Raw genomic sequence first — 25,105 nt, forward strand, 5'->3', positions numbered from 1 at the left:
ACCATAACTCCATTCTATAGCATACAAGTGGGGCATTGTGTCCACCGCGACACACCATACACAAACCATGTCCATACAATATACACACAAGCGTATCAGACACACATACAAACACACATCCATAATGCATACTCATAACAACCATTACAAACACCTCTGAATAAACCCGTTTCCCACACCCACCTTACCCCTTACGCACACACACAGTTCTACTTCCATTTATGATGACATATGGACTGTTCATCTGAGAACAAGTAGAATTGGGTAAAAGATATGTGTGAGCAAACAAGAGAGAAAAAGAGAGAAAGAAAGTGAAAGTGGTGGAGAGGAGCAATGTGAGTTTGGTCTGTCTCTCTGCTGCCCGTGGCCCGGGTTTCTTGTTGTTGTGTCTATGCTCCAAGGCCAGCTCCAACCTTGTAAGGACCATAGTAATTGCTTGGGTCTGTGTGGGCCAGATTCCCATAGCCTTGACATTTAACTTGCCCCTTCCAATCTCCCTGATCAGGCCTTGTGTGGCCTCTGACCTGGCACAATGCAGAGTGGCATCAGGTACCTGGCATGTCTGGAATAACTCAGCACCTCCAGACCAACCACGTCACTATGATGGGAACTTTGGGAACGCTGCAGCAAACACACGCTCCCTTAAGCCAAAGACTTTGTGTGCTCTCCCACCTCTCTCTGTTATGGTCAACATTCTGGGGGTCCGTGCGAATACATGAGTGTGTTTTGGGAGTGATGTATTACCTAACCTGAGGAAACAGAGTGAGAAGGGAGACAAAGAGTATGTGATGATAAGGATATTTTTATCAAGTTTATCTTAAGTATTTCAAGGCTCTCTAGGCAAAATATATTAACAGGAGTCTCACTGTATCTGATAGTGTGTGTATGTGGGTCTTGTTTGTTTGTCTAGGACATATCTATGTTATTTTGCTAGGAGGGGAGACATTCCATTGAGAGGAAAGTCTATCAAGATAAACATGTGCCCTAATACACAGCTGTCAATCACGTCTACATACCTTGTATTCCAATAAATAATCAGAGAAAGAAAATAGATTTACATCATCATATTTATATAGATATATACAAATAATACTGTACAGGAACACAAAGGAAGAAATAAAGGTGATCAGAGAAGTGTCAGATCTCTGTACAGTGATGTTACACAGCGGCTCGTAGTAACAGTGTAATAATAATAACAATAATAACTCTCAATGATATATATTGAGAGTAATATACAGTATTATCTCCACTGTATAACCAGTTTTTCATGGAAGGTTGTTTTATGTAGAACCACCTCTAAAAAGGATAAGCTGCATCTCACAAGGCTATCCTGCCCAAATGATAAACAAACAGAATGAATGTGAACTCTCCAGAAAGACATCCATTCACAAATACTCTCAACCTTTGCATATACACACACTATTAAACATAAACAAATACATTCACCTGGACTAAACCACTTACCCTCAAACTCACACACACTGGACTAGCTAGACCACTAGTAGTGGTTTGTATGGCTTTTTCAACATCATTGTGTGTATTTATACACGTGTGTATCTCACAAATAGTGGAGGGGTTCACTGTAACAGGACGCATGGAACACCAATCACGGCCCTCCATCTGTACTGCTGGATGGATCCTGCGCTTCACGAGGGCTCGTGTGAATTGTGAATTGTTCATGTGTGAATTTCCTGTGGTACAGTCCATAAGTCCCTGCTACTGGTGGCCCATCTGTCCTGGGCTAAAGTGCTAGAGAGAGGGAGAGATGGGGTACGTGTGTGTGTGCATGTGTGTGCTGGGTTTGTGTCGTCTCTCAGAAAGAGAGGCGTGCAGAGTTTGTAAGTCCTCTTGCGACCTCATTGTCTTATTGGCCCAGGGCAGGGTGGGGGTGGAGATTGGGAGTCTGCAGAAGGCCTCATGAGACCACTCCCCCATTCAGAGAACCAAGAATTTAAAAAAATCCATGTCAGTCTCTCTGTCATTCGCTCTCTCTATTTCCTTCTATCTCTCTGTACGTCTCTATAATCTGTCTACCAAGTGCAGTCTTTCTTCAGTAGCGTGAGGACCTTGCGTCCCAAGCTGGCTCGCCAGGGTTTAACAAAGCTCTTCATGTTGACCAGGAGACGACCCTGTTTACGGTCTGAATGTCCTGCTACCAGATACTCCTCACCTGTAGGGTCAAACAGACAACGTAGTTAGTGAGTTCAGTGAGATAGGACTGCATCCACACAGTGGTCTGACTTCCCATTAGAAACCATCAACTGTACTGTGTGTGTTTGTGTGCAAATGTATGAAACTGAAACCAACCTGGGTTTAGGATGGGGCAGGTGCAACCTCGTGCTGTCCAGGACTCTGGGTAGAGTGTGACTCTGCCCCTCTGAATCTTCACCTTGGTGTTCTGATTCAGAACCTTCTGGACCTTCACCTCCACCTCAGCATGGGAACCCTTGTCATGAGCTGACAGAACCTTCACCTTCAGAACTGAGACAGGAAGTGTGACAGAGAGAGAGGGTGGGGGGGAGAAAGGGTGGAAGACACAGTGAGAGAAAGTGTTGATTCCCGGCCATGCCAAATTACGTTGTGTCCTTGGGCAAGGCACTTCACCCTACTTGCCTTGGGGGAATGTCCCTGTACTTACTGTAAGTCGCTCTGGATAAGAGCGTCTACTAAATGACTAAATGTAAATGTAGAATATCTAGAGAGATGACAGATGCAAAGACAGAGTGATTCCTCACCATAGGCGAACTTCATGGTACAGAAGAGTTTGCTGTTGGTCAGCACCTGCTCCTTGCATTCACACTTCTCTGCCGGGTACACAGCAATAATGTCAATAAAAACAACTGGCCTATGACTGCTAGCTAGTGTGTGTATGTGTTAGGAGGGTGTGTGTACATTTAAAGAGGCTTTAGGCCCTGGGAGGTCTTGGAGTGGCATTTGGAAACTGTCCACATTCACATTCCCTCACGAGGAAACATGCGCACACACACAAACAAACACACACACTTTCTCTCCTTCCTTGTAAGGATGTATCCTGACTTTGACTAACAATTAACTATGATCTTGTAACGCATGGTCACTGAACTGAGGAATAGAATACATACCCTCATGTTCACACGTACATGCCCACACATACACACACACACACAACATAACGTCTCACTTCTTACCTGAATAATGAAGGGCAGAGAAGAGCTCGTCTGGTCTGAAGATCCGAGCCGGCTCACTGGAGTTTCCCTCCAGGTTATAAAGGTCCAGGTCTGAGCTGCGCGCACACACACGCCCACACACATTCAGGTAACCTGTACAATCCTTATTGCATGAGAATGAATGCTGCTTTTTATGCATCTCTCACCTTGTCATGCAGTCTCCCGTGAAAGGATCGCAGTCTCCAGCACAGTCACAAGGACGGCAACCGTAGTCATGGAAACCCCAGTAGCCCACCATGCACCTGTCGCAGTGAGCTCCCCCTACGCCAGGCTTGCAAATGCAGTCGCCGTTGGTGGGGTCACACAGGGAGCTCCCGCCCAGGTGAAAGGGTATCGACCCCAGGGGGTGACAGCTGCATGCTGGGGGGGCAGAGGGGACACATCAGACAAACAATATCTACAGAAAAGAGCCTCCTGAGATGTCATAAAAGGCACATTGTACCAGATACTGCTGCTGTAATAGGGGGCCAGAGAGGGGAAGTTCCATTGAAGTGGTTGCCTGGCACGAGCCACCATGTGTGATGTCTCTGACATTTCCCTTTTTCTACATTCTTTAGCATCAGCGAACATCAGCGAGAGAGACAACAGTACCTCAACCAATTCAATACTGTACATTCCCCAGGAAAATTGAGTTATTAACTACTAGGCCCCAGCCAATCAAGTCCCCCAAAAAACACACACAAGTTAACTCAATAAGTAACAAGTCAAACAGTAAATGAGCATTTGCTTCAACCTATGCACACAACACACACCACTCCCACACACTGAGTATGCCACAGTGTTGCTGAGCCTTGGAGGAGGAGGACCTGATACGAGCAGGAGGCGGAGAGACAGACACACAACGTCTAGCAGGACTCTGGACTGGAGTGGAGCAGTCCAAGTTTTTCAGGATCTTGTAATACAATGGCCTCTCTGTCATCTCTTATCAGATCACCCACACATACACACACATGGACACACACACAGAGAGTTTTTACTCCATTCTTGTCCCTCAGTCAAATTCCCTGCTGATAGTGTGTTCCTTAAACATTAAGCAGGATAATAACAGACCAGAAGATACCAAGAAACACAGGAGGTATTTGCTCTGCTCGGCAACCAAACAAACACCAAACATTCAAACACACACATGCCTGCACACACATGTACACACACACACACACACACACACACAAACAAACACACTGACACAAAAGACTGAGAAACACAGGCTGGCTGTCCTCAAAGTCAGTGAAGAAGAAGACAGAAATCCCTTGCAGGGGGGAAAGTAACAACCTCGCTACTGCCCATAAACCTGCCCTAATCTGAGACAGACAGAGGGGAGACTAGGAGGAGAAGGAGGGGGGGTAGTTAGGGGCCATATTTCTGTTGTTTAATGATGCTTGAACCTCTCATTCCAACCAACTGGCAGTAATTGCCTCCATGCCCAATGCCAGACCCCCTGTGTCCCTTTCTCCTCGTCTGTAACCATCTTGGCGCAGGAAGATGATGTCACATTTCTCCATTGTCTATGATCCCAGACAGATTGCTGCATTATCAGACTTATCGCCAGGGGCAACAAAGATAAGCCTTATCTTTAGTCTCACTCTGTACATCTCCGTATCAGCTTCCTTGTAAATCACAGTTGACAGAGTCACAGGAAAATCCCAGCTGTCCATCAGTCCCCCTGAGGCAGACGGAGGCCAGGCAGACGGAGGGCAGGCAGCCCAGCCGTCTGGATCCAGGACGACCAGACATGTCAGCAGCCATCAGATGGTTGGCCATGCTATCTTTATTGCCTTCCTCAAAGGAATCAGGTTCGGCTGAACGTATTGTACGTAGCCTCCAGAAGTTAATCATCCAGTCAGTCATACAGTCACAATAATGCCACCTCAGCTGCAGAGTTGTCAGCGTACTGACACATGCACGCCTGAAATCTCCCTCTCTGAGCGAATACGTGTGTGTGTGTGTGTGCTCAGCAAGTGAGTTTGTAGTGATACGTGACAGAGCAGCTGCCTGAACAATGACAGAAAACACCCACTACAAAAACAAACACGTATGCCTCACACACACACACACCTCTCAAACACATATGTGTGTGTGTATGTGCTTGTACTGTACGCTGTGGAAGAAAGAAATCCCAATTTCTTCCACAACGCTGCTTGACATTGTGTTTTCTTTAAAGGGCCCCACAATGCCTGAAATGAAAAAAATGTGTTTCTTGAGACGGAGGGAAATTCCTTCAGTGTCAGTATCTACAGTATGTTTCCCAACCCCGCTGCATCGCCAAGCTTGTTCTTTCTAGAACGCTCCATTCCTCTCTGCGCCTCAATCCCATCATTCAACAGTGTGACCTGCCCAGTGCACATCTGGCTTCTATCGCTGAGATGGAGCTGCCACTAATATGACATGTGTACATGCACACACACACACACACACACACACACCCCTGTACACACACACACAGAGGTGAGCGTCTTCCCCAGGTGCCAGCATACCTGCGAGCCTGATATGACTAGGTCCCATCAGGCTAGATAATCTGAGGGAGAATGTAGCCACTGCCCTGTGTTTATGGATGGATATCTGGTGTTTACTTAAGGTCTCGCAGACTGGAGCAGGGAAGACACACATGACCCAGGCGGCGTGGCACCGCAGAGCCGGAGCCTCACAATTGCCGTGACTCACAGGAAGAGTCACGGGGGAAGGGAACGGGGGCAGGTTTGACTCACGGCCTAGCGGCGGCCCTATCTCATGACTAACGTGTGTGTTATCCTGAGCTGGAAGCCGAAGCCGTGTGAAAGACACAGCACCCGCGGACACACACCCACACAGTGGACTGGTGCTCACTAACAGCCAGGTGGTGCCCACTGGCAGCAGCGTCATCTTGCAAGCCTCAGCCTGTCGTCCCAGTCATCAGCATTCCACGCAGGAATGGCTTTCCTGTGCCAGTGCATGAATGCGTGTGTGTATGTGTATACGTGTGTGTGTGTGTGTGTGTGGGTGTGTGTATACGTGTGTGTGTGGGTGTGTGTATACGTGTGTGTGTGTGTGGGTGTGTGTATACGTGTGTGTGTGGGTGTGTGTATACGTGTGTGTGTGTGTGTATGTGTGTGTGTGTGGGTGTGTGTATACGTGTGTGTGTGTGTGTGTGGGTGTGTGTATACGTGTGTGCGGGCGTCTTACGTTTGCAGGAGTCTGGGGAAGTGACTGGTCTCTGGGGGTCTCGGTAGAAGCCAGTCTTGCAGCTCTGACACTGGAGTCCCTCAGTGTTGTGTTGACAGTCACACACACCTCCGCTGCGCTGGCCCGTCTCACGCCACACCGACCAATTGAAGTGGCAGCTCCGAGCGTGCCCGTTGCACTTACACTCTATGCATTAAAAAGAACAGAATGTCAGTGACACAGACACTGTACAGCATCGATCATTCTACACCTTTTCTTCCTATTGTCTACCTACGGGTACAAATAAAGTAACCTGAACCTGGAACGATCTGAATTTACAGCATGTTCTCAACAGAGGTGAGCGTATGACTGGGTGTATGCACGTGTGTCTATGCACGTGTGTATATCTGTTTATGCATGTGTGTGTGTGTGTGTGTGTGATAGGTGTGTGTGTGATAAGTCTGTGTGTGTGGGTGAGAGTGACTCACTGTGGCACTCGTGCGGAGCCCCAGTCAGGCCGTCAGCGGGCTGCCAGGGTCTGTCGTTGTAGAGTGGAGCACAGTGCTCACAGTGGTCACCTGCCGTGTTATGTCTGCACACACACTTCCCATGAACCTGAGAAAGAGAGAGAGACCAAAAGAAAGAGAGACAGACAAAGAGAGAGAGAGGAAGGGGGAGACAGAGAGAGGGAGAGAGAGAGAAAGAGAGAAACAAAGAGGTCAGTGTGAGGGAGAGAGCTGTTCCCACGTGAGAGCCTCAGCACCCCTCTCTAACCCCTGGGGGTCGGGGGCTCCCCTTCCTGGTCTCTTTCAGGTCCTGTCCTGTAATTGCTGAATGGAGATTGATTGTTTGGCTTCATCACTGGAAACGAGCAGGCCTCGGGTCTGAAAAGAGCGCAGTGTGTCTGAGTTTGTGTGTGAGTCTATATGTGTGTGTGTGTGTTTGCGGCTTGAGTGTGTGTGTATGTGCGTGCAAAGTGGAAGTATGCTGCACTGAGAGCACAATAACAATCTCCTTGTCATTCCTGTGAGTTGGAATGTCATGCATGCTGGATAATGATGTGCTCTAGGGGGGAGGTTGACAAGCCATCTGAGGTAGGGCTTTATCTGTTTGGGTTCCAGTGAGTCACAGAGGGGACAGTAACACAGACACACAAACACACCAACAGACCCGCACATGCTGGCATTCGCAAACACAAACAGACTTCTAGGACCACACCACACAACACACACTCATGCACACACACTAACCCCTGCGCTAGTTTCCCACGGTGTGTGTAGCCTTACCGCCTTCTCCTCCTGTGTGTCACTCAGAGAAGGTTAAACACAAGAATCAGAACGGAAAAAGGGGACAAATGTTAACCCAAGCGTTCTGTCCCTCATCCCTCATGAACTGCCCCTGCCCTCAACCCCCGGACCTCCAACTCCCCAGTCCGGGACCATACGGTCCCTGTTATACCCAGCCCTCACCCCCGTGGCCCCAGGCAACCCTATACCTTATCACTAATGCCCTGTGCTCCAGCTCAATGAGTGATAATCCAAGGTCAGGACAAACACGAGCGAGGGGGGCAGAACTACTAAGGAACATGGCTGGAGGAATTTGTGAATAACAGTTAAAACATCAGGGAGGACAGAACAGAAAGGAGGAGGGGAAAGGAGAGATGTTGGCCCTCGTCCAGACAGCTGGTATTCCAACCAATTTCACATGTTTACCAGTGTGATATGGGACAATTAGCAGGCACGTACTCTCTCTCTCTCTCTCTCTCTCTCTCTCTCTCTTCATCTCTCACACACACACACACACACACACACACACGTGCACACGCACCCACACACACACACACACTGCTGATTAAGGACTTGTTTTCACATCGCCTTTTGATTTGTGAGGGAAACCAGCGAGGCGTACGCCCATCCTTTTAGAGGGCAGGAGAAAGCAAACACCAAGGCCTTCAAGTACTGCTGCCTGACCTTTCACCCCTGTCCCCCTCTGGTCCAGCCCTCCCTGCCATGGCCTACAACCTCTCTTTATTGCTGGACACGTGTTTGATCTACAGGCCTGTCTAAACACAACCTCTAGTAGTAATCTGTCACCCCTAAACTCGCATACACATAGTGTCACACACATACTGTTCTGGGAGGGACAAAACCCTCTGGATGTGGGAAGGGGAAGATGAAAGTGTTTAGTGTGCGTGTGTTTGCGTGTGTGTCTGTGTGTGTTTGCGTGTGTGTGTGTTTGCGTGTGTTTGCCCATGTGTGTTGTATGTTTATGTTCAGCACTGCCCTCTGCGTGAGATTTAGTCAATAAACACCTAATCAGACACACAATCAGAGAGGCACAGAATTGGTCAAAGGCCTGCCCCCAGGGCCCCCAGGGCCCCCTGGCCCCCTTCTTCTGCCCTCTGCCACCCCTCCTACCCCCTCCTCCTGCTGGGCTAATTGCTGCTAACGCTCCAGTAGCTGAACCTAGGCCTGGATGGCTATGGGTGTGCGTGTGTGTGTGTAAGGGGGTGGAAGCTGGCTTTGTGGCAGCCAAGCAGAGAGCGTAATCACCTTGGCCATGTGGTTTGGACTTGTGTGTGACCACAGAAAAACACCCCTAGTTGCTCCTGCATCCCTCATGCTGTCTGGGCAGTAATAGCTCTGCATCCAGGCCACTTTCACTGCTGATTACAGTGTTGTGAGTAGAACCAAGGGCTTCCGCGACAACAAGCACACACATGCATGCACGCGTATACACACGCATACACACGCACACACACACATATTTGTGTGTGTGTATGTGTTTACAGGGCAGTAATCTTTGCACACATCTCCCTAGTCGCGCTCTCGTTGTTTGGGTTTCCCAGATATGGCCGCCCTGGGCCGAAACAGAGACAGAAAACAAACTGCTGATAGGGGGAGGAAAGTACTTATATAACCCCATTCCGAGACCTGTGTCTCAGAGTGTTTACCAAATGCTCCACAACGCACCTATGTTCCAGTTGTTAGGTAATGTTGTTCTGGTTGAAAGACAACACTGAATGTATTTACTAAACTGATATATGGGGCACACTGGTCAACCGAGGAGGCCTAAACCTGTTGTGTGCAAAGCACTTTACAGTGTGATTGGTGGCTAGACAGACACCTCTGATTATAGTGCTTGTACAAGATATCTGCCTTAAAGATACACTACAGGGTGCTAACCACAGTCATTTATCAACTCAGACACCGTCAAAGGCTGAACGCTGAACCCTTCCATCAACTGAAGTTCAGACACACTGTTTATCTGTCTTTGTGTTTTTTTGGTCTGCCCTCTTCAGGACACTGCTGTTGTTTGCCACTTTCCCCCACTCTCTGGGACTGACGAGTGAAGGAGAATAGGCGCTCAGCTTCAAAGGCGCTACAGAACTGTTTGTGGAGATAGTGGAGATAGATATGCCACTGGCTGTACTCCTTGTTAATCTAACCATCCACCATGAATCAGCCATATCCATTAACACCACTTTCTCTCTCTCGCTCTCTCGATCTCACACAGACACACACACAAATCAACACTATCATTACTCAGTTCTGAATCAATATATTCATCCTTATCTCAGGAAAGGCTCTTCATCTGGGCAGACAGAGCAAAACAGACCATAGGAAGCGTGGAAGAGAAAGGAGAATTCCTCCAATCACTCACTCATCACACTCGCACACTCACTTACCACATGGTTGGTCCTGTCCCTGACGGGACGGTAGCCAGGTGCGGGGACACACTGCTCGGCATGGCCATTGCAAAAGCAGCTTCCCTTCACGATGAGGTCATATATGGCAAAGTGCTTGGTTGGAGGAGCCTTGTCCGGGTGACTAGGATCTTTGGCTTGGCAGGGACAGGACTGGTGCTGCAGCAGACGCATGCGGATGTTGGTCACCCTCAGCTGCTCCTGGCCCGCCACCCCGAACGGGTCTAGAGACTCCCATTGGGAGAGTGCACGGTAGATGACCTGTCAATCAAACAATCAACCAATCAGTCATCCGCGAACAGCTTTACACAAAACCAGTCACAGCTTTCAACCATTTGAAATCCTTTTTTAATTCAGTCTTTTTCTTTCTTTCTCTCCTCTTTATGTGAGGACATCCATTAGGGATGGTTTTCTTTTTACCTCAGCGCTCCAATGACAACCAGCGCTGAGCAATGGCTGCCCTTGCAGCAGTTGGCAACCCAACACACACACTCATACCTATAAAGTTTGTATTCATGCTTGCCAAGCACTGTGAAAGGGGTGTGTGTTATTGCTCGAAACTGTGTTCCTATGGAGGAGTGTGTGTGATTGTAGGGAGTGTGTCCCTGTCATAGATATCATTGGCTGAGGGGTGTGTGTGTTTTTGGATGACAGTGTGAGTGGAGCCCACGGAGCCCTCTCATTGGCTAGATGACTGTCCCCGAGTGTGATGGGAGGAGCACTATTAATTTCCCTGTTGTTTGAAAAGGTCACAGGGTCACGGCATTGTGGTCCGCAATTAAGGGAACACGACAAATAGGGCGAGGGGCGCCAGTCCACGGGAGAGGAGTGAGAGACAAAGAGTGGGAGAGAGATGCAGCCCCACATAACTCAGACCCGGACAAAGACCCTGCGACAGCCCGGCGACACTGCTGCAACACCATCACACACCCCCGGTGGACGTTCCCAAACCCTCCCCACACACAGACACACACACACACACACTCCAATGCGCATTCCTCAACAACAGAAATTCCATAAGAGGCCTTCCTGATGCTCTAGCTGCAGGAAGTTCTGAGGCCATGGCTAAATGGGAACAACGAAAAAGACACGCACACACACAAATATGCACACATACTTGTCTCACCGAAAAACTTTCATCAGTGCAGCATGGGACTTTACTACACCCATAATCTTTCTTCCTGTTTAAGGCTGAAAAACAGTGTAAGTCTGGCTTTAACTGCGCTAATTCCATCAAAGCACTGTGGACTGTAAGCTGGTAAACAGGGACAATGGGCATTGATGGGGAACGGGGCAGGGGTGGGGGAGGGGTGCCTGCAGGACCAACATCCATTGGAGAAACAGCACTTCCTCTCTCACAGACAGATAGAGAGCTGCGCGTCTGTGTCTGAGTGCAGTAGAGATAAAGAGCATGTCGGTGACATGGGTGCGTGTGTGTGAGTGTACATGCATGTTTCCAGATCTGTGTGTGTAGGTCAGACTGGCCTACTCCCCCCCCTAAGGAGGTCACGGTCTTTATAACAAACACACACATTCTTCCTACCCAGCTGACCTCATAAATAACGCAGGAACCCTGATCTTCACAGAGAAACCAAAGCCGTTCTTTTTCTCTGAGCTCGAAGCCCATATCATTTCCCACTCCATAGAGACAAACATGCTCTCGATCAGCACAAGAGATGACATGCTTTCATGTTTGAGGAGAGAAAAGGAGAGGAGGGAAAGCTGAGAAGCCCTGCTCCCTGTATCGCTTCCAGCGACGACACCCCACCTCGCTGCTATCCATCACAGCTCACTCTTATCTGATTGCAGGAGTTTAAATACCCAACACGCATATGAAAAGACACAAACACACACACGCGCATGCACGCAGACACATATGCACGCGCACATACACACACACTGACACACAGAGAAAGAACATACTCAACATAATAGTTTGTTATTATGTTAAGCCCAAGCGCTTATACCACAAACACACAAACACTTGACACAGAGTTGAGCTAGAGTGTAAAAGACTGACAGGGGCTTCATATTTATGTGTGCCCTTTGACCTCAATTTGGACATGAACACACTCAAGATGTTCAAGTAACAGAAACAGAAACACTCACCAACACCTCTCTCCATGCATTATTTTCACCACCTCAAACAGGCCGAAAACTGTGTAGCTGTCAGGTTAGGGTTCTGTAAGGTTTCAGCCCGTAGCAAGAACCAGTAAAATTCTGACAGATAGAGGCTCTGATGGATGCATGGTAGCAGCTCTACTATTGCAGAATTACAGACAATTTTCTGCCTTCAGAGTTAAGGTTAAAGGTTATAGGTCAAGCTACCATCACACGCACTCACAAACACACACACCTCAGTCACCATGGCACGCTTCTTCAGGACTGAGATTTATGATACAGGTGCAGAATCAGGTAGTAAAATATGACAAGATTTTGCATTGGCACTCATGCCAGCAGAGCAAACATGCAAAACACATGACATCACGACAGGAAGCAGGAACAGCGGCAAGGAGTGGGACTCTGGATCAGGAGCCAGGTGCGGCCCTTTACATACCGTTTCAATTAACATCAATGGGCCACCGGGAGCTCTCTCGTGCCACAGATCCCCCCCCCCCCCCCCCCCCCCCATAAGGCCGCCACCCCCTTCCGGCTGGTCTCAGCTAACGTACTTGTTTGTAATGCTGCCTGTCAGGGTAAGTATGTTGATGGTGCTGGCCCGGTTTAGAGGAACAAATCGACGTTTTTTATTGTTGTCTCCATAGTTGACTGCTGCCTCCTGTTTTTCATCTATCCTCCACCCCTCCGTCTCTCCAGTGTGTGTGTGTATGTGTGTATGTGTGTGTGTGTGTGTGTGTCAGGAGCAGGAGCTGACAGGAGCTGTGTGTCTGAGCTACTCAGTGTGTGTTAACACCCAACACCTGCTAGTCAGAGATAGTCTTTGCCTGGGTTACAAACACACACTTTGGCCCTCACCTCTCCTCGAGTACAGGGGTAAGCTCCAGAGTATTTGGAGGTGCAGAAGGCTCCGTCCAGCCCCGCTGTTCCCTCCTCCAGACCGAAGGTGGCGTTGCAGTCGTGGGTGTAGAATTGGAGAGCCTTCCACGTGCGCCCGAAGTCCTGCGATCGCTCCAGCGTCATGGCGGCGGGGCGGGAGGAACGGAACACAACAATCAGGTGGGTGAAGTAGAACTCCACCTCCAGGTCGAGCTGCACCGTCTCTGACTCCACCCCCTCAGCAGACTGCCACCAGGTGTTGGGGTGGCGGAAAGAGGAGTCAGCCATGGCAGCAGACAGGTGGGCCTGTAGGGGCAAGGCAGCGTTGCACTTGGTGCACTTGGCAGGAGTGCAGCTTCCGCTGGCAGGAGGGTCGGAGTAGGAGCAATAGAGCTCGGTGCCGTTGTACCCGCAGACGGTTTGGGTCAGGACCCTGCGGCCCAGCACTAGGTTGCCCATGCGGGGGTTACATGCTCGGCTCTCACAGCGAGGGGCTACCCCCACACGACCCATATCTGTACAGAAAGAATGAAGGCACAGGTTAGGAGTGTGTGTGCGTGCGTGTGTGTTTTTGTGTGTGTGTGTGTGTGTGTGAGAGAGAGAGAGAGAGAGAGAGAGAGAGAGAGAGAGAGAGAGAGAGAGAGAGAGAGAGAGAGAGAGAGAGAGAGAGAGAGAGATGGGTCAGTGAGTTGAATGTGTGTATGTATTTCTGTGAGTGTGAGTGTGTCTGTGTACATAGAGTGAAATATATTGCAGAGATAATAGTGTTATTGTGCACCTGCTTGTCTTTGGCTCAACAGTTTGGACTCTTGACACAGATAAAGTTTGGGTTGCTATGGTAAGATCAGGATGAGCATTCAGACGCGTTCCAGACGCTTTGTGCGAGGGATTGAAGAACACCCTCCGGGCTAGACTGACATGTTTAAGAGCCTTCTCTGTTGCCAACACTAGCGCTAACACGGGTTATTTTACAAAGGGGGTTTCATCTCAACGAAAAGGTCATAATAACAAACATCAGATTACATTTGTGTCAGTTAACAACGGACACCACAACGGATGCCTATTGTGTTGTTGCTGATGTTATAACAAATAATATTGGGATCAATCTGTTATTTATTTTTACATAAAATCTCAACAAAATTATGATCCGACAAGATATGGGCCCCAGATCTTTTCAAACTAAACATATCATAAGACTAAAGAAGTGAACGGCTGCAGTAAACATTAATTACTCATGGAACTGAGGCTGCACTTGTCACTGTCGCGCGCATTGTTCTGACAGCGGGAACGCTAGATTGCCCATTATGATATTTTGCTATTTGACACAAATGTTGACCCGAGGAGTAAAGAATAACTACTAACCTGAACGAATACCAGGTAGTGTGGTCAAGGCGATCACAGCAAACAAAGTGCAAAACATCATAGATCCTATTTGTGAGAGAAAGTCTCTAAAGGTGTTATTTCGCAAAATAGAGCAGCCCGAGCCCCTTTGAATAGGGCAACACGACACCTCGCTTCAAGTGGCAACTAGATGCTAGATTTCATCAACGATTAAAAAGCTCCACAAGTTCAAAGCCAGTAGTTTCCCTTTTAATAATAATCAGATGTGATCAAAGACCAGATTAAAATCAGACACCTAGAGAAAAGTATTCCATCTTGTTCATTCAGCATACTTTGCCAAAAAACAGAGCTCGTGATTTGTTCTGGGTTTTTTTGTTCCTCGAGACCTGCTACCTATTCAGTTGAATTGCTTGCTTTTGCCCGCAGATATATATCTGAGGCATATTGCGAGAGTGACAGCGGCTTGCGGCTCCGCCCAATCTCTTTGCATTTTTCTCTGACTTAAAGGAACATTCCTGCTAGTCAAGAGTCAGCGAGTGTCAGGTCAGTGCTGACACGCTACGGTGCTCACAACAGCCTCGCCACAGACTCTCAGACCGATGAAAAGTTGGTAGAAACACGGAAAGGTTTACTGACCGGAGACAGAAGTGCAGGCATAACGTTCCGTAAATTGAGTCCGGATTTGGATTGAAAGTACTAAAACAGGATTATTGTCCCCCGTTTAGAGAGGATCAATGACGCACTTAAAAAAACCTTTGGTTGCTTTGTTAAGTCAAAGTTCTCTGAGTGGGAAAAGGAGCACGGTTGACCACCATGAATATCCCGTGGAAACCTTGAAAGACATAATGATATAAGCAAGAGTAAAATTTCTGTATTTACTCAGCCTCAATTGACTGGTACACATATAAAGGAAAGAACAATACGATTTTTGCGTTTTACACCAGTCAAGTTCAACTCTAGCATCTACATCTTCTAAACTTGGACTATGGTCTCTCTCATAATTTAAACTGAATATTGACATGATTGGTGATCAAACATTAACCTTGTAAAGTGTGCCCTCCTGTGCTCAGTGGCGGTATGGAGTGGCCACTTGATGGTGGACAGCCTGTCCTTATTTCCTCTTATCCAATCTTCTGCTCCAGTTCTTTGATGTTCTCCTTATATGCATCTGACTGCTGCTTTCTGCCATATGAAGTTAATTTCTTAAAGTCAGTGGAGTGCACCTGTGCAGTGACCTCTCTCTTATCTCTCTCTCTCCATCTCTTCTTTTTCTTTATCCCTCTTTTTCTTTCCCTGTCTCTCGGCAACATTTGACCTTTAGTCAATTCTTAAGTCACTCACTCACTTCCTCCTCTGAGCCGTCTTCTTTCATACTTCCCAGAGATGAGATGAGCATGTTCCTTATACATGATTGTATTTGACCATTCAAGGGAATGGACAAAGTATGTAAGAGCAGCCTCTGGAGTTTCCTGCACCTACGTCAAACTCCTAGGGTCACTCCTCCTACTAACAATGTTATTAAGTGGGTGGTCATAAATAAACCAAACTGAACCTTATAGGAAGATTAACTCCCTGAGGTACTTGCGTCTTATTTCTGCTTCCTTTCAAGAGTTTTGCAGTGTTTTAGTAGGTTCGACACTCCAGGACCTTATTGGGCTTCTTTTCAAAGACAGATCATATGGAATTAAGTAAGCATTTCACTGAGAAATTATTAGATGGGGGATAGAGGGAGGGGAAAATACTTAATCTCACTGACATGCAAAACGTTAAAACATTCTCAAAAGTATGTATTTGGTTACCCAAAGGAGGACAGGTATTTAATCTGAAAGAGTGAACAAAAGTATTAAATGATGTAAGAACATCAGTATTTCAGCCATGCATGGGATCTAGTGTAATTACAGAGGAATTTCCGTCAAAAACCCAGCCCTAGCTTTAGGAAGTTAAATGTTGGTCTTATTCGTAATGTCAAGTTTGAACTTGTCAAATGGTTAACAGTCAAATGCGAGACAGAAAAAAAAATCTACAGACTTGCGTAAAGTGAGCTGCTTAGACAGAGCCAGACGTGACCCACATATGGCCACACAGCCAGTATAGCCTTAAGAATGCCATCATATTGGCTACATTGGATTTAGTTATTGCATGTTATAAACAACTTGAAGTTATTACTCAAATCAAGGTTGTTTTTCAATTTAGTCTAACATAGGCATGAATTGTACCTCCAAAAGTGTGTTAGCTTAGGCTATAGATGCAAGATAGGCTAATACATATTTGTTAACTGATTCACAACGATTTAGCCCAAAACCCAAGATGTGGTCAGGAACATATATAAGCCATAAACAACATAAAACAACACATTTGGTAACATTGTTGAACGGTATTCCTATTGTACTGTTTGTTAGGTATTTGGCTTCAGGACGAAAATAGATTGTACAGTAGCCCTGAGTTCCCCCCACACACACATTATTGAATGGCTAAAGCAGTTTCTATATATTATGATTATATTTTGCATTATTCAACTCTTCCCGCTAGGTGGTGCGGTAGATTGTTGATTTGTGAGCAAACTATACTTGTGTTTTTGGCGTAGGGGTCGAGGTTAAAGATATACTTCCTGTTCGGCGGCAACGCGCGCAAACTAGTCAGTCAATTGTATCGAGAGAATACAGTAACCGAAGTTATAATTCGTGTATAACACCTGTTTTGGGCTGAAATGGTAAATACTAACGTCCCTACTTCCGAGCAGACTTTTTGGACAGAAAATAGCTCAGGACAGCGTGCACGAACCGGTTCTTGTCACAACACTGCTAGCTACTGTAGCTAACCTAGCCCATTCATTCAGTCTTCAAGCTTCATTCATTCTAGCAAAATGCTAGCAAGCTAGCTACTAGCTAGTTATAAACACACTGTTGCTAGCAATGTACACAGCAATCTAGAACTATGCAAGAAATACCATATTTTAATTTTTAAATGTACTATATTTGCAGATTAATAAAATAGTCTCATTGTCAAAGTTCTTAAGCCTATAACTACAGGCAGTCTGCTGCCGTGCCTGGGCAGTGGGTGTGCAAAAAAAGTTAACTACCATCTGCAGATTGTAATGCAAGTTATTGGACATAAAGTAACATGCATTCAAATTTAGAAAAATTAAGTACACCTCAACAAATGGTTCTGAGAAAACAACAAAGCAGTTTGACGGGCCTAGGAAGTACTGACAATGCCAAATTTCACCAAACCACTGTCTTCCTGTTATGTCTCCAGAGTTTACCGCTGAACCCCAAGCCCTTCCTCAACGGCCTGACAGGCAAGCCTGTGATGGTGAAGCTAAAGTGGGGGATGGAGTACAAGGGCTACCTGGTGTCTGTGGATAGCTATATGAACATGCAGGTAAGGAATGCAGCACACCTGGCATACAGGAGGGAGACTACCTATTCATTTTACTACAGATTTCTGAAGAATAATATATTTTACATGATAATGATGTGATAGATTATACTGTGTATTTGTTTCACAAGTTGGCGAACACAGAAGAGTATGTGGATGGAGCATTGGCAGGCCACCTTGGAGAAGTACTTGTTAGGTACATAGACACTTATTGCAATGTCTTCTATCCTGTATGTCTGTGTTTCCCCGAGAAGAACCGTTTTTTAATTAAATGTTTTGATAGTATTTTTCAAATCTTTGTATTTTTCAGCATTCAAGTTTTTTTTAAGCATTTAAAATGTATTAGCTATTTTGCTGTATATAGTTGTCTATTTAATGATTTCTATGTCATTTGTAATCAGTTAACTGCATTGCGCAGTTAACTGAATATGTATTCAGTTATGAATATGTATTTTTCATATTTTCAGTAATTGTACACTTACTTACTTGTACTTAAATAAGATACATATTCTATTCCAACAGGTGTAATAATGTTTTATATATCAGAGGAGTGGAGGAAGAGGAAGAGGATGGAGAGATGAGAGAATGATGGCCAGATCCAAGAAACGAAAACTTCCGGACTTTTTATTATTTTATTATTTGTGTCATGATAAATGTTGTATTTTCGTATTTTTTCAGTTTTCACTATGTGGATAAAATGGACTCTGGAGGGAGCATTTACCATTTGCCATTTGTAATGCTTTCAAAATAAGTCTTTTTTGTACTTTAATGTATGATTTTAATATGATGTCATTGTATGACAGAAACAATAAACTCTGGACATGTTCTTTTTTAAATGTGCTTGTGATAGCATTTTATTGTTATAAACTAGTTGGCGTTGTGTTCAATAGTCGATAAATGTAAATTAAACATCAAAACAACCCCTAAAAATCTGAAATGGCGGCAGACACCTTAAATTAGTGTTAAAAGTGTTGTTGGGGTTTGCGGAGTGGATGTGTACACGCACCGTTCCTGCAATGTGCACTTTGAACTTCGCTTGTCTTCTTTAAATATTTGCCTGATCCTAAATTCGTAAAGACAGGCAAAGCAACACACACACACAGGTTTTTGGAGAATGGCAACCAAAAATAAGCTTTTGGTAAAAAACGCAAAACAACTGGTTTTAATTTGCAACAATGGCGAGAAGTACCTGACGAAGACAGAGATGCAGCAACTGTGTGTAATAGTGAATGGCAGCGTTATCATTGGGAGGTAAGGTTTGCCGATATAGCAACAGTAGGCCTAAACTCTTAACCACCGATTATATTATTGCATGAGACAGTTTAATGTACCTTTAACTGTACCTTAAGACCTAAGGAAACAAGACAACATCTGTAAAACCAAGTATGATAATTTAGGACCCTTCGAGACTTGCTAAACCCGTTGTTTTTATCGTTTCATACGGATTATCTGTCAAGTGACGGGTTGATAAAAGCTGTTGGACCGGCCGAGACCATCGAGGCTCAATATTCAGGAGAGTCATTCGACAAAGTGATCGATGCGTCGGGAATGTGTGTCATCCCAGGTATGTAGGTAAATTACATACATTTGGTGTCGCAAATGATGAACATTTTATGTTTTTTTTTTTTTTTAATTGGTTATGTTCCAGGGCTGGTGGATGCACACACTCATCCAGTATGGGCTGGTGACAGGGTGCATGAATTTTCCATGAAGGTAAATACAGTTTATGTTGACTAGGCCTGTATATTTTAAGTATTGATGTAAAGTTTAAATAAGAATGGTGAATGTGTGTCTTTGTGTGTGGATGTCTGTGTGTGTATTATGCAGCTGGCCGGAGCCACTTACATGGATGTGCATCGGGCAGGCGGAGGGATCCACTTCACAGTGGAGCACACCCGTGCTGCCCCTGCATCCACCCTGCTGGCCTCTCTGACCAGCCGGCTGGGCCGCATGCAGCGGGCAGGGACCACCCTGGTGGAGTGTAAGAGTGGCTATGGCCTGGAGCTGCCAACAGAGCTCAAGATGCTGGAGGTCATAGAGACAGCGAGACACACTCTGCCCATCAACATCTCCTCTACCTACTGTGGAGCCCATGCCGTGCCCAAGTACTGAACACTGGCATGCACGAACATACTAACACTGGCCCCACCACTGTGTGCTTCTGAAGTAACCTTGCCCTCGTCCTCCCTAGGGGTAAGACTGTTGCCGAGGCGACAGAGGACATCTTGCAGGTGCAGCTGCCAGAGCTACGTGAGCGTATAACCGCTGGAGCTCTGAGGGTCGACAACATCGATGTGTTCTGTGAGCAGGGTGTGTTTGACCTCAGTGCTACCCGCGCCATCCTGCAGGCTGGCAAAGACATGGGTCTCAACATCAACTTCCATGGGGACGAGCTTCACCCCATGAACTCTGCACAGGTACGACACATTAAATGCATCCTCAACCAGGAGACGTTACTGTAGAAAGACTCATTTAGATTCAGGTATTGTCCTCACACTATCCTTCTTACTTTCTCTATTCATTACTGTGTGTCAAATTGTATGCTTTTGGAAGCTTGGGGCGGAGCTTGGTGCCTTGGCCATTAGTCACCTGGAGGAGGTGACAGATGAGGGCATTGCTGCCATGGCAACAGCCAAAACAGCAGCTGTCCTGCTCCCAACAACAGCTTACATCCTGCGGTAAGTTGACTCATATATAAGCATTACTAGAGCGCCAATGACACAAACTGTGGTTGGATGTCAACACAGTCATTGACAGCATGTGTTCCCTCAGGCTTCCTCAGCCGAGAGCGCGAGACATGCTGGAAGCTGGGGTTGTTGTTGCCCTGGGTAGTGATTTTAACCCCAATGCCTACTGCTGTTCCATGGTAGGTAACCGCAGGATATAAGTATAATTTGAGATTCTTAACCACCTGTCCTCCAATCATCACTCTGTCGTTCCTGTCCGACTCCCCCAGCCCATGGTCATGCACCTGGCTTGTGTTAACATGAGGATGTCTATGCCTGAGGCTCTGGCCGCCTCCACCATCAATGCAGCGTACGCCCTGGGGCGCTCTCACTCCCACGGCTCCCTGGAGGTCAACAAACACGGCGATCTGCTGGTCCTCAACGCCACGCGGTAAGGCAGCCATGTCTACACACTATTCATACATGGGGACTGTTAATATGTAAGGGACATACACAAATATGATATGCCCAACAATACAATCAGTCTGTTCAGTTAGTACGAAACCGCTCTGTAAGTGGATCTGACTGGGTTGGATCAACTGTTTTCTTGCAGGTGGGAGCACCTTATCTACCAGCTGGGGGGCCACCAGGAACTGGTCCGCTATGTTGTCATCTCAGGAAATGTCATTTACGATAATGACAAAACCCTGGACTTCTAGTTTCATCTATCAAAGTTGATTGTTATGTTGCGGCCTAAAAACACGTTAGCCTCACATGCAGCCTTAGTGCTCGATAGTGTGGATGGAAACAGCATGCAGTCAAGCTAAATATGTGGTTAATATTTATCACAAAATCTTTGGCTTGTGTGCCTTGGGGCAGTTTTTACTATGCTCCACAGTCTCTTCAGTTTGTCATTTATTTCAGACCTGGATTTCCTATGCAAAGTCACAATCCTTCTCTAGCTTTGTTAATCTTTCTCTATAACAGTTGTATCATCCCTGTCTGTCTTCTATCTCTATTGAAGATTAGTGAAGCATAAAAAAAGATAGGTTTACAATTTCTGTTCTTAGAGATACCTACACAGATCAGTTATCAGTACTACCAACAAACAATTCTCCAGAGTAATCTCTGCTTTTATTGAACACTTTTTAGTATACAACACAGGTTTACAAAATGGACCCATTCAGTACATTATTACTGTATCTACATAGGTCTCGTTCCTCTTCATTTGATGTTCAAGTCATCATCCTTCTACTCTGGTAGGGATATGGGTGTTCCTTCTCACACTAAGAATGAATCTGTCCAACCAGTACCAACGACTACATCTCATCCCTTTAACAAAAGTACAGATTCTGATAATAATGCTGATCATAAACATGGATTTGACAAATGGTGGATTAAACTATACAATGGTGTATAAAACAAATAAATGTTATGGCATGCATGACTATGTTTCTTATCTACTGTACATATATTGGTGCCAGCAGATGTAGTGTTTTCTGTGAGTTGCACAACAAAGAGAAATGGTTTGAGTGGCACAGTGTGTGTGTGTGTATTTAGGCTTCATATTTCTTCCCAGCTCTGTGAATCTGCTGGTACAGAGTCATGGAGAAGGCCATTCCCAAGAGCTGCAAATATCCACAACAAATCAGTCAATAACAGTACTTGAATTACTCCATGCTACAAAGTACTTTACACACACACACAAAGATCTTCCTCACCTGTATCACCAGGACACCCATAGCTATAGTGCCAAGCAGGTGTTTGTTATCATCCAGCCACTCCTCCACCTTCTCGTAACAACCCTGAAGAGAGACAGACATGAAGAGTAAGGACACACGCTGACACACAAAATAACACACACACACACACACACACTATGGGTAAGGACAAGATCCTATGGGTTACATTTTCTCTCCCTAAATGTCTCTGTCTCTCTCTCTTTCACACACACACACCCTTGTCCAGAATGTGTTGGTGGCATTGCGACCACAGTCCTGGAAGATGTCCTGACAGCAGCTGTCTGGCACCACCTCCTCCAGCAGGGCGGCGTGCCAGTCTTTGTACCCCGTCACTCCACAACACCGCCACTGACGCAGAGGTAGGAGATTCCATCAAGAAACACTATAGTCCATCAGGGTGGAGCAACATTTTTACATGGATGCAAACATCGTCAGCAGGTAGGGAGAGGGGTTGAGAAACCGAGGGTTTTGTTGTACAGAGAACCGTGTAAAGAAGTATGTGTCCAGGTTTGAGGTAGCATGAATAAGTGATGGGTGGATTGCGATGATCAGCATGTTTGTTCCTGGTGAATGGGAACAGTGAGTGCCTTGTACCTCTGACTGGATGGTGTTCCAAGCGTTCTTGAGGCCTGCATTGTTGTCAGTGTTGAACAGAACCAGCCCCTCCTTCAGGTCACGCCCGGCGTTCTCACTCACCTGCATAGACACAGGAGGAGGAGGCACAGATGGCTAAGGTGCTTTAAGTTTGGTACGATATCTAATTGGAGATTAAACACCTTCAGACTGACCTTGTCTGTGTAGACAAAGAATAGGATGAGAAGGATCAGCTCCGCCAAGAGAATAACCAACAATACAATGAAAAACTGAAATAAAAGAAAGAACAGTGAACAGGTGCATTTGGTCATAAGATATACACATAAAATAACGTACAGTGCCTTCAAAGATTTTGAATATTAAAGTCCACATTTCTATTTTTGACAGCCGCAACTAAGTGCACTAATGTTACAGAGCTTTGTGGCAAGTCTCATTCACTATAGCAGTTGTTTCTTCTGGCATATTTGTTACATGGGAAGGGACTCATAAGTACAGAAAACGGGTGTCAACGAGCACAATACATTCCTTATCTTAGGCGGGGTGTATTTTGGGTAGTGTAGTCCACTCACACTTAGAAGAAGGCACTTGTTCTCCTTGATGGCGCCCAGGCAACCCAGAAACCCCGTAACCATGACGACGGTACCAAGGGTGATGATGAGGTTGGCAGCAGAAAACGAGGGGAACGAGGGCGAGAGGGTGGCAAAGCTGCCTTGAGACACTGACAGCCATACCCCCACACCCAACAAACCACACCCACTCAACTGGAACACAGGGACAAAGGGGAGAAACCACACTCAACAGATGTTCATGCAATAAAATGTCAATGCCAATTTTGTGTGTGTGTATGTGGGCATGCTTACTCACCCAAAAGAGCAGGTTGAAGAGGAACAACATATATTTAACACAGCAGACACAACCACGAGCCATGGTAAGTGAGGGACTGCAGTGACAACACAAAAATGAAATGTTCAACCGAAATATACAACTTTTCCTTTGATGTTGATAAACTACAAATATAGTACATTCCGTTGTAATTCTCCAAATAAAACATATGAGGGCAGTATTGCTGAAAACATGAAACAAACAAATAGGCTAAAGCTTATAAATAAATGCTTTAAACTTAAAATAAATGCTTCACACATTTATAAAATATACAATTGTTAACTTACTTCAAAGTCAAGAAAGCGAACTACTGGCACTGTAAGTAAAGGGTTAAGTTGAGACACCTGTAACAACAGAAACAGACATTTAACCCTTGTGTTATCTTCGGGTCATTCTGACCCATCAGTCATTGTGACCCACCGTCGTATTGCGACAAATTTACCTCATACAAAAACAAAGTGAAGCATTTTCTTTTAACTGTCGGACTGTGTCAGACCCCCCACATTGGAATGGTTAAAAGAAAATTATTTGTATTTGTTTTTGTATTGGGTAAAATTGGGTAAACACAACGATGGTTCGTTATGAACCTTTGGGTCATGTGACCCGAAGGCAGCACGAGGGTTAAATAGAAATCCAAAGGGTGAGAGAAGAAAGAGAACATCGTGAGAGTAATTTGTGTGTGTCTGTGTGTGTGTGTGCGCAGTGTGTGTGTGCCTGTGTGTGAGGGAGAAAGAGCGTTACAGAGAAACCACAAGGTCTATATCGCAGTGATGACGCATTTTTATATTTTAATCTAATATCAACACGTTTCAATAGGGTTAGGGCCACTTGTATGGATCGAGTAGCCTACTGAAACACCGAAACTGTTCCTTCTTTGCGTCTGAGGCTACCATGTTTAGAGGTGGCGCTGGAGTTCTCACTATAATAGGCTGCAAGATACCGGAGGTCTGTGATTTAGCCCATACGTACGACAGAGTAAAAAGTTAGGCTACACATTGTGTTTGTACTGTAGACGACCCTAGACATTAAATAATAGCGCAAACAATGTGCCTAAAATGTTCATAAAAGAATAAAAACATTTTGGTGGTCCTGATTATTTCGCAGATTTTTGTGTAGCCTAGTAATTCGGCCCAAATAGCAGATTCCCTACCGTACAAAGTCGAACTCATCCTCCACTCTCATCTCCTCATGTACTCTCCATGTAAATCTGTCTTCCGGTTAATTTCTCCGAAAAGCTCATAAACACAAATTCTCCAATTCTGTTTGGCTTTTTTCAAGAATCTTCACACTTTTTTGCCGTCGATTTTTTTCGGGAGAGCGGAAACTGTGCAGGAGCTAGTCTGCGGTATGGAGGCGTGTCTGTAGCGAGGCCCTGCTAGTAGCCTCGGGGTGAGGGTGACGTTACCGAATCAAATTAATTGGAATCAGACATCCTGATACCGTGAGATTGAATTG

The 25,105-nt window shown here is 45.8% G+C and overlaps 4 protein-coding genes across 5 annotated transcripts; 2 read left to right on the forward strand and 2 right to left on the reverse strand.

The window, feature by feature from the left end:
• Positions 1-1,049: 1,049 nt before the first annotated feature.
• ntn4 (netrin 4) lies at positions 1,050-15,342 on the reverse strand. 2 transcript variants are annotated; one of them, XM_062483235.1, is made up of 10 exons: positions 14,410-15,342; positions 13,027-13,562; positions 10,033-10,311; positions 6,833-6,959; positions 6,366-6,551; positions 3,353-3,566; positions 3,168-3,262; positions 2,736-2,804; positions 2,308-2,481; positions 1,050-2,170 (listed from the first exon to the last, which is right to left on the reverse strand). In XM_062483235.1, exons 1-10 carry the CDS (start codon positions 14,468-14,470, stop codon positions 2,031-2,033), a joined length of 1,881 nt encoding a protein of 626 aa, XP_062339219.1. In that variant the 5' UTR covers positions 14,471-15,342; the 3' UTR covers positions 1,050-2,030. The 2 variants fall into 2 exon arrangements, with proteins under 2 accessions (XP_062339219.1, XP_062339220.1); XM_062483236.1 differs by lacking the exon at positions 14,410-15,342 and adding an exon at positions 13,826-14,301.
• A 1,632-nt stretch (positions 15,343-16,974) lies between these two features.
• Positions 16,975-18,581, forward strand: LOC134037743 (small nuclear ribonucleoprotein F). Its single transcript, XM_062483242.1, has 4 exons — positions 16,975-17,098; positions 17,644-17,769; positions 17,898-17,962; positions 18,289-18,581. Exons 1-4 carry the CDS (start codon positions 17,096-17,098, stop codon positions 18,353-18,355), a joined length of 261 nt encoding a protein of 86 aa, XP_062339226.1. The 5' UTR covers positions 16,975-17,095; the 3' UTR covers positions 18,356-18,581.
• Positions 18,582-18,767: 186 nt separating this feature from the next.
• On the forward strand, positions 18,768-21,548 carry amdhd1 (amidohydrolase domain containing 1). The gene is made up of 9 exons (XM_062483278.1): positions 18,768-19,017; positions 19,224-19,330; positions 19,415-19,479; positions 19,594-19,871; positions 19,958-20,183; positions 20,320-20,444; positions 20,539-20,632; positions 20,723-20,883; positions 21,046-21,548. The coding sequence occupies exons 1-9, from the start codon at positions 18,881-18,883 to the stop codon at positions 21,149-21,151; spliced, it is 1,299 nt and encodes a 432-aa protein (XP_062339262.1). The 5' UTR covers positions 18,768-18,880; the 3' UTR covers positions 21,152-21,548.
• LOC134037767 (tetraspanin-9) lies at positions 21,540-25,013 on the reverse strand. The gene is made up of 9 exons (XM_062483279.1): positions 24,801-25,013; positions 23,938-23,994; positions 23,633-23,708; positions 23,338-23,529; positions 22,963-23,037; positions 22,769-22,870; positions 22,391-22,522; positions 22,154-22,237; positions 21,540-22,060 (listed from the first exon to the last, which is right to left on the reverse strand). The coding sequence occupies exons 3-9, from the start codon at positions 23,693-23,695 to the stop codon at positions 21,989-21,991; spliced, it is 720 nt and encodes a 239-aa protein (XP_062339263.1). The 5' UTR covers positions 23,696-23,708; positions 23,938-23,994; positions 24,801-25,013; the 3' UTR covers positions 21,540-21,988.
• Positions 25,014-25,105: the final 92 nt, after the last annotated feature.

The sequence above is a fragment of the Osmerus eperlanus genome, chromosome 17, assembly GCF_963692335.1.
Source record: "Osmerus eperlanus chromosome 17, fOsmEpe2.1, whole genome shotgun sequence".
Taxonomy (NCBI): Eukaryota; Metazoa; Chordata; class Actinopteri; order Osmeriformes; family Osmeridae; genus Osmerus; species Osmerus eperlanus.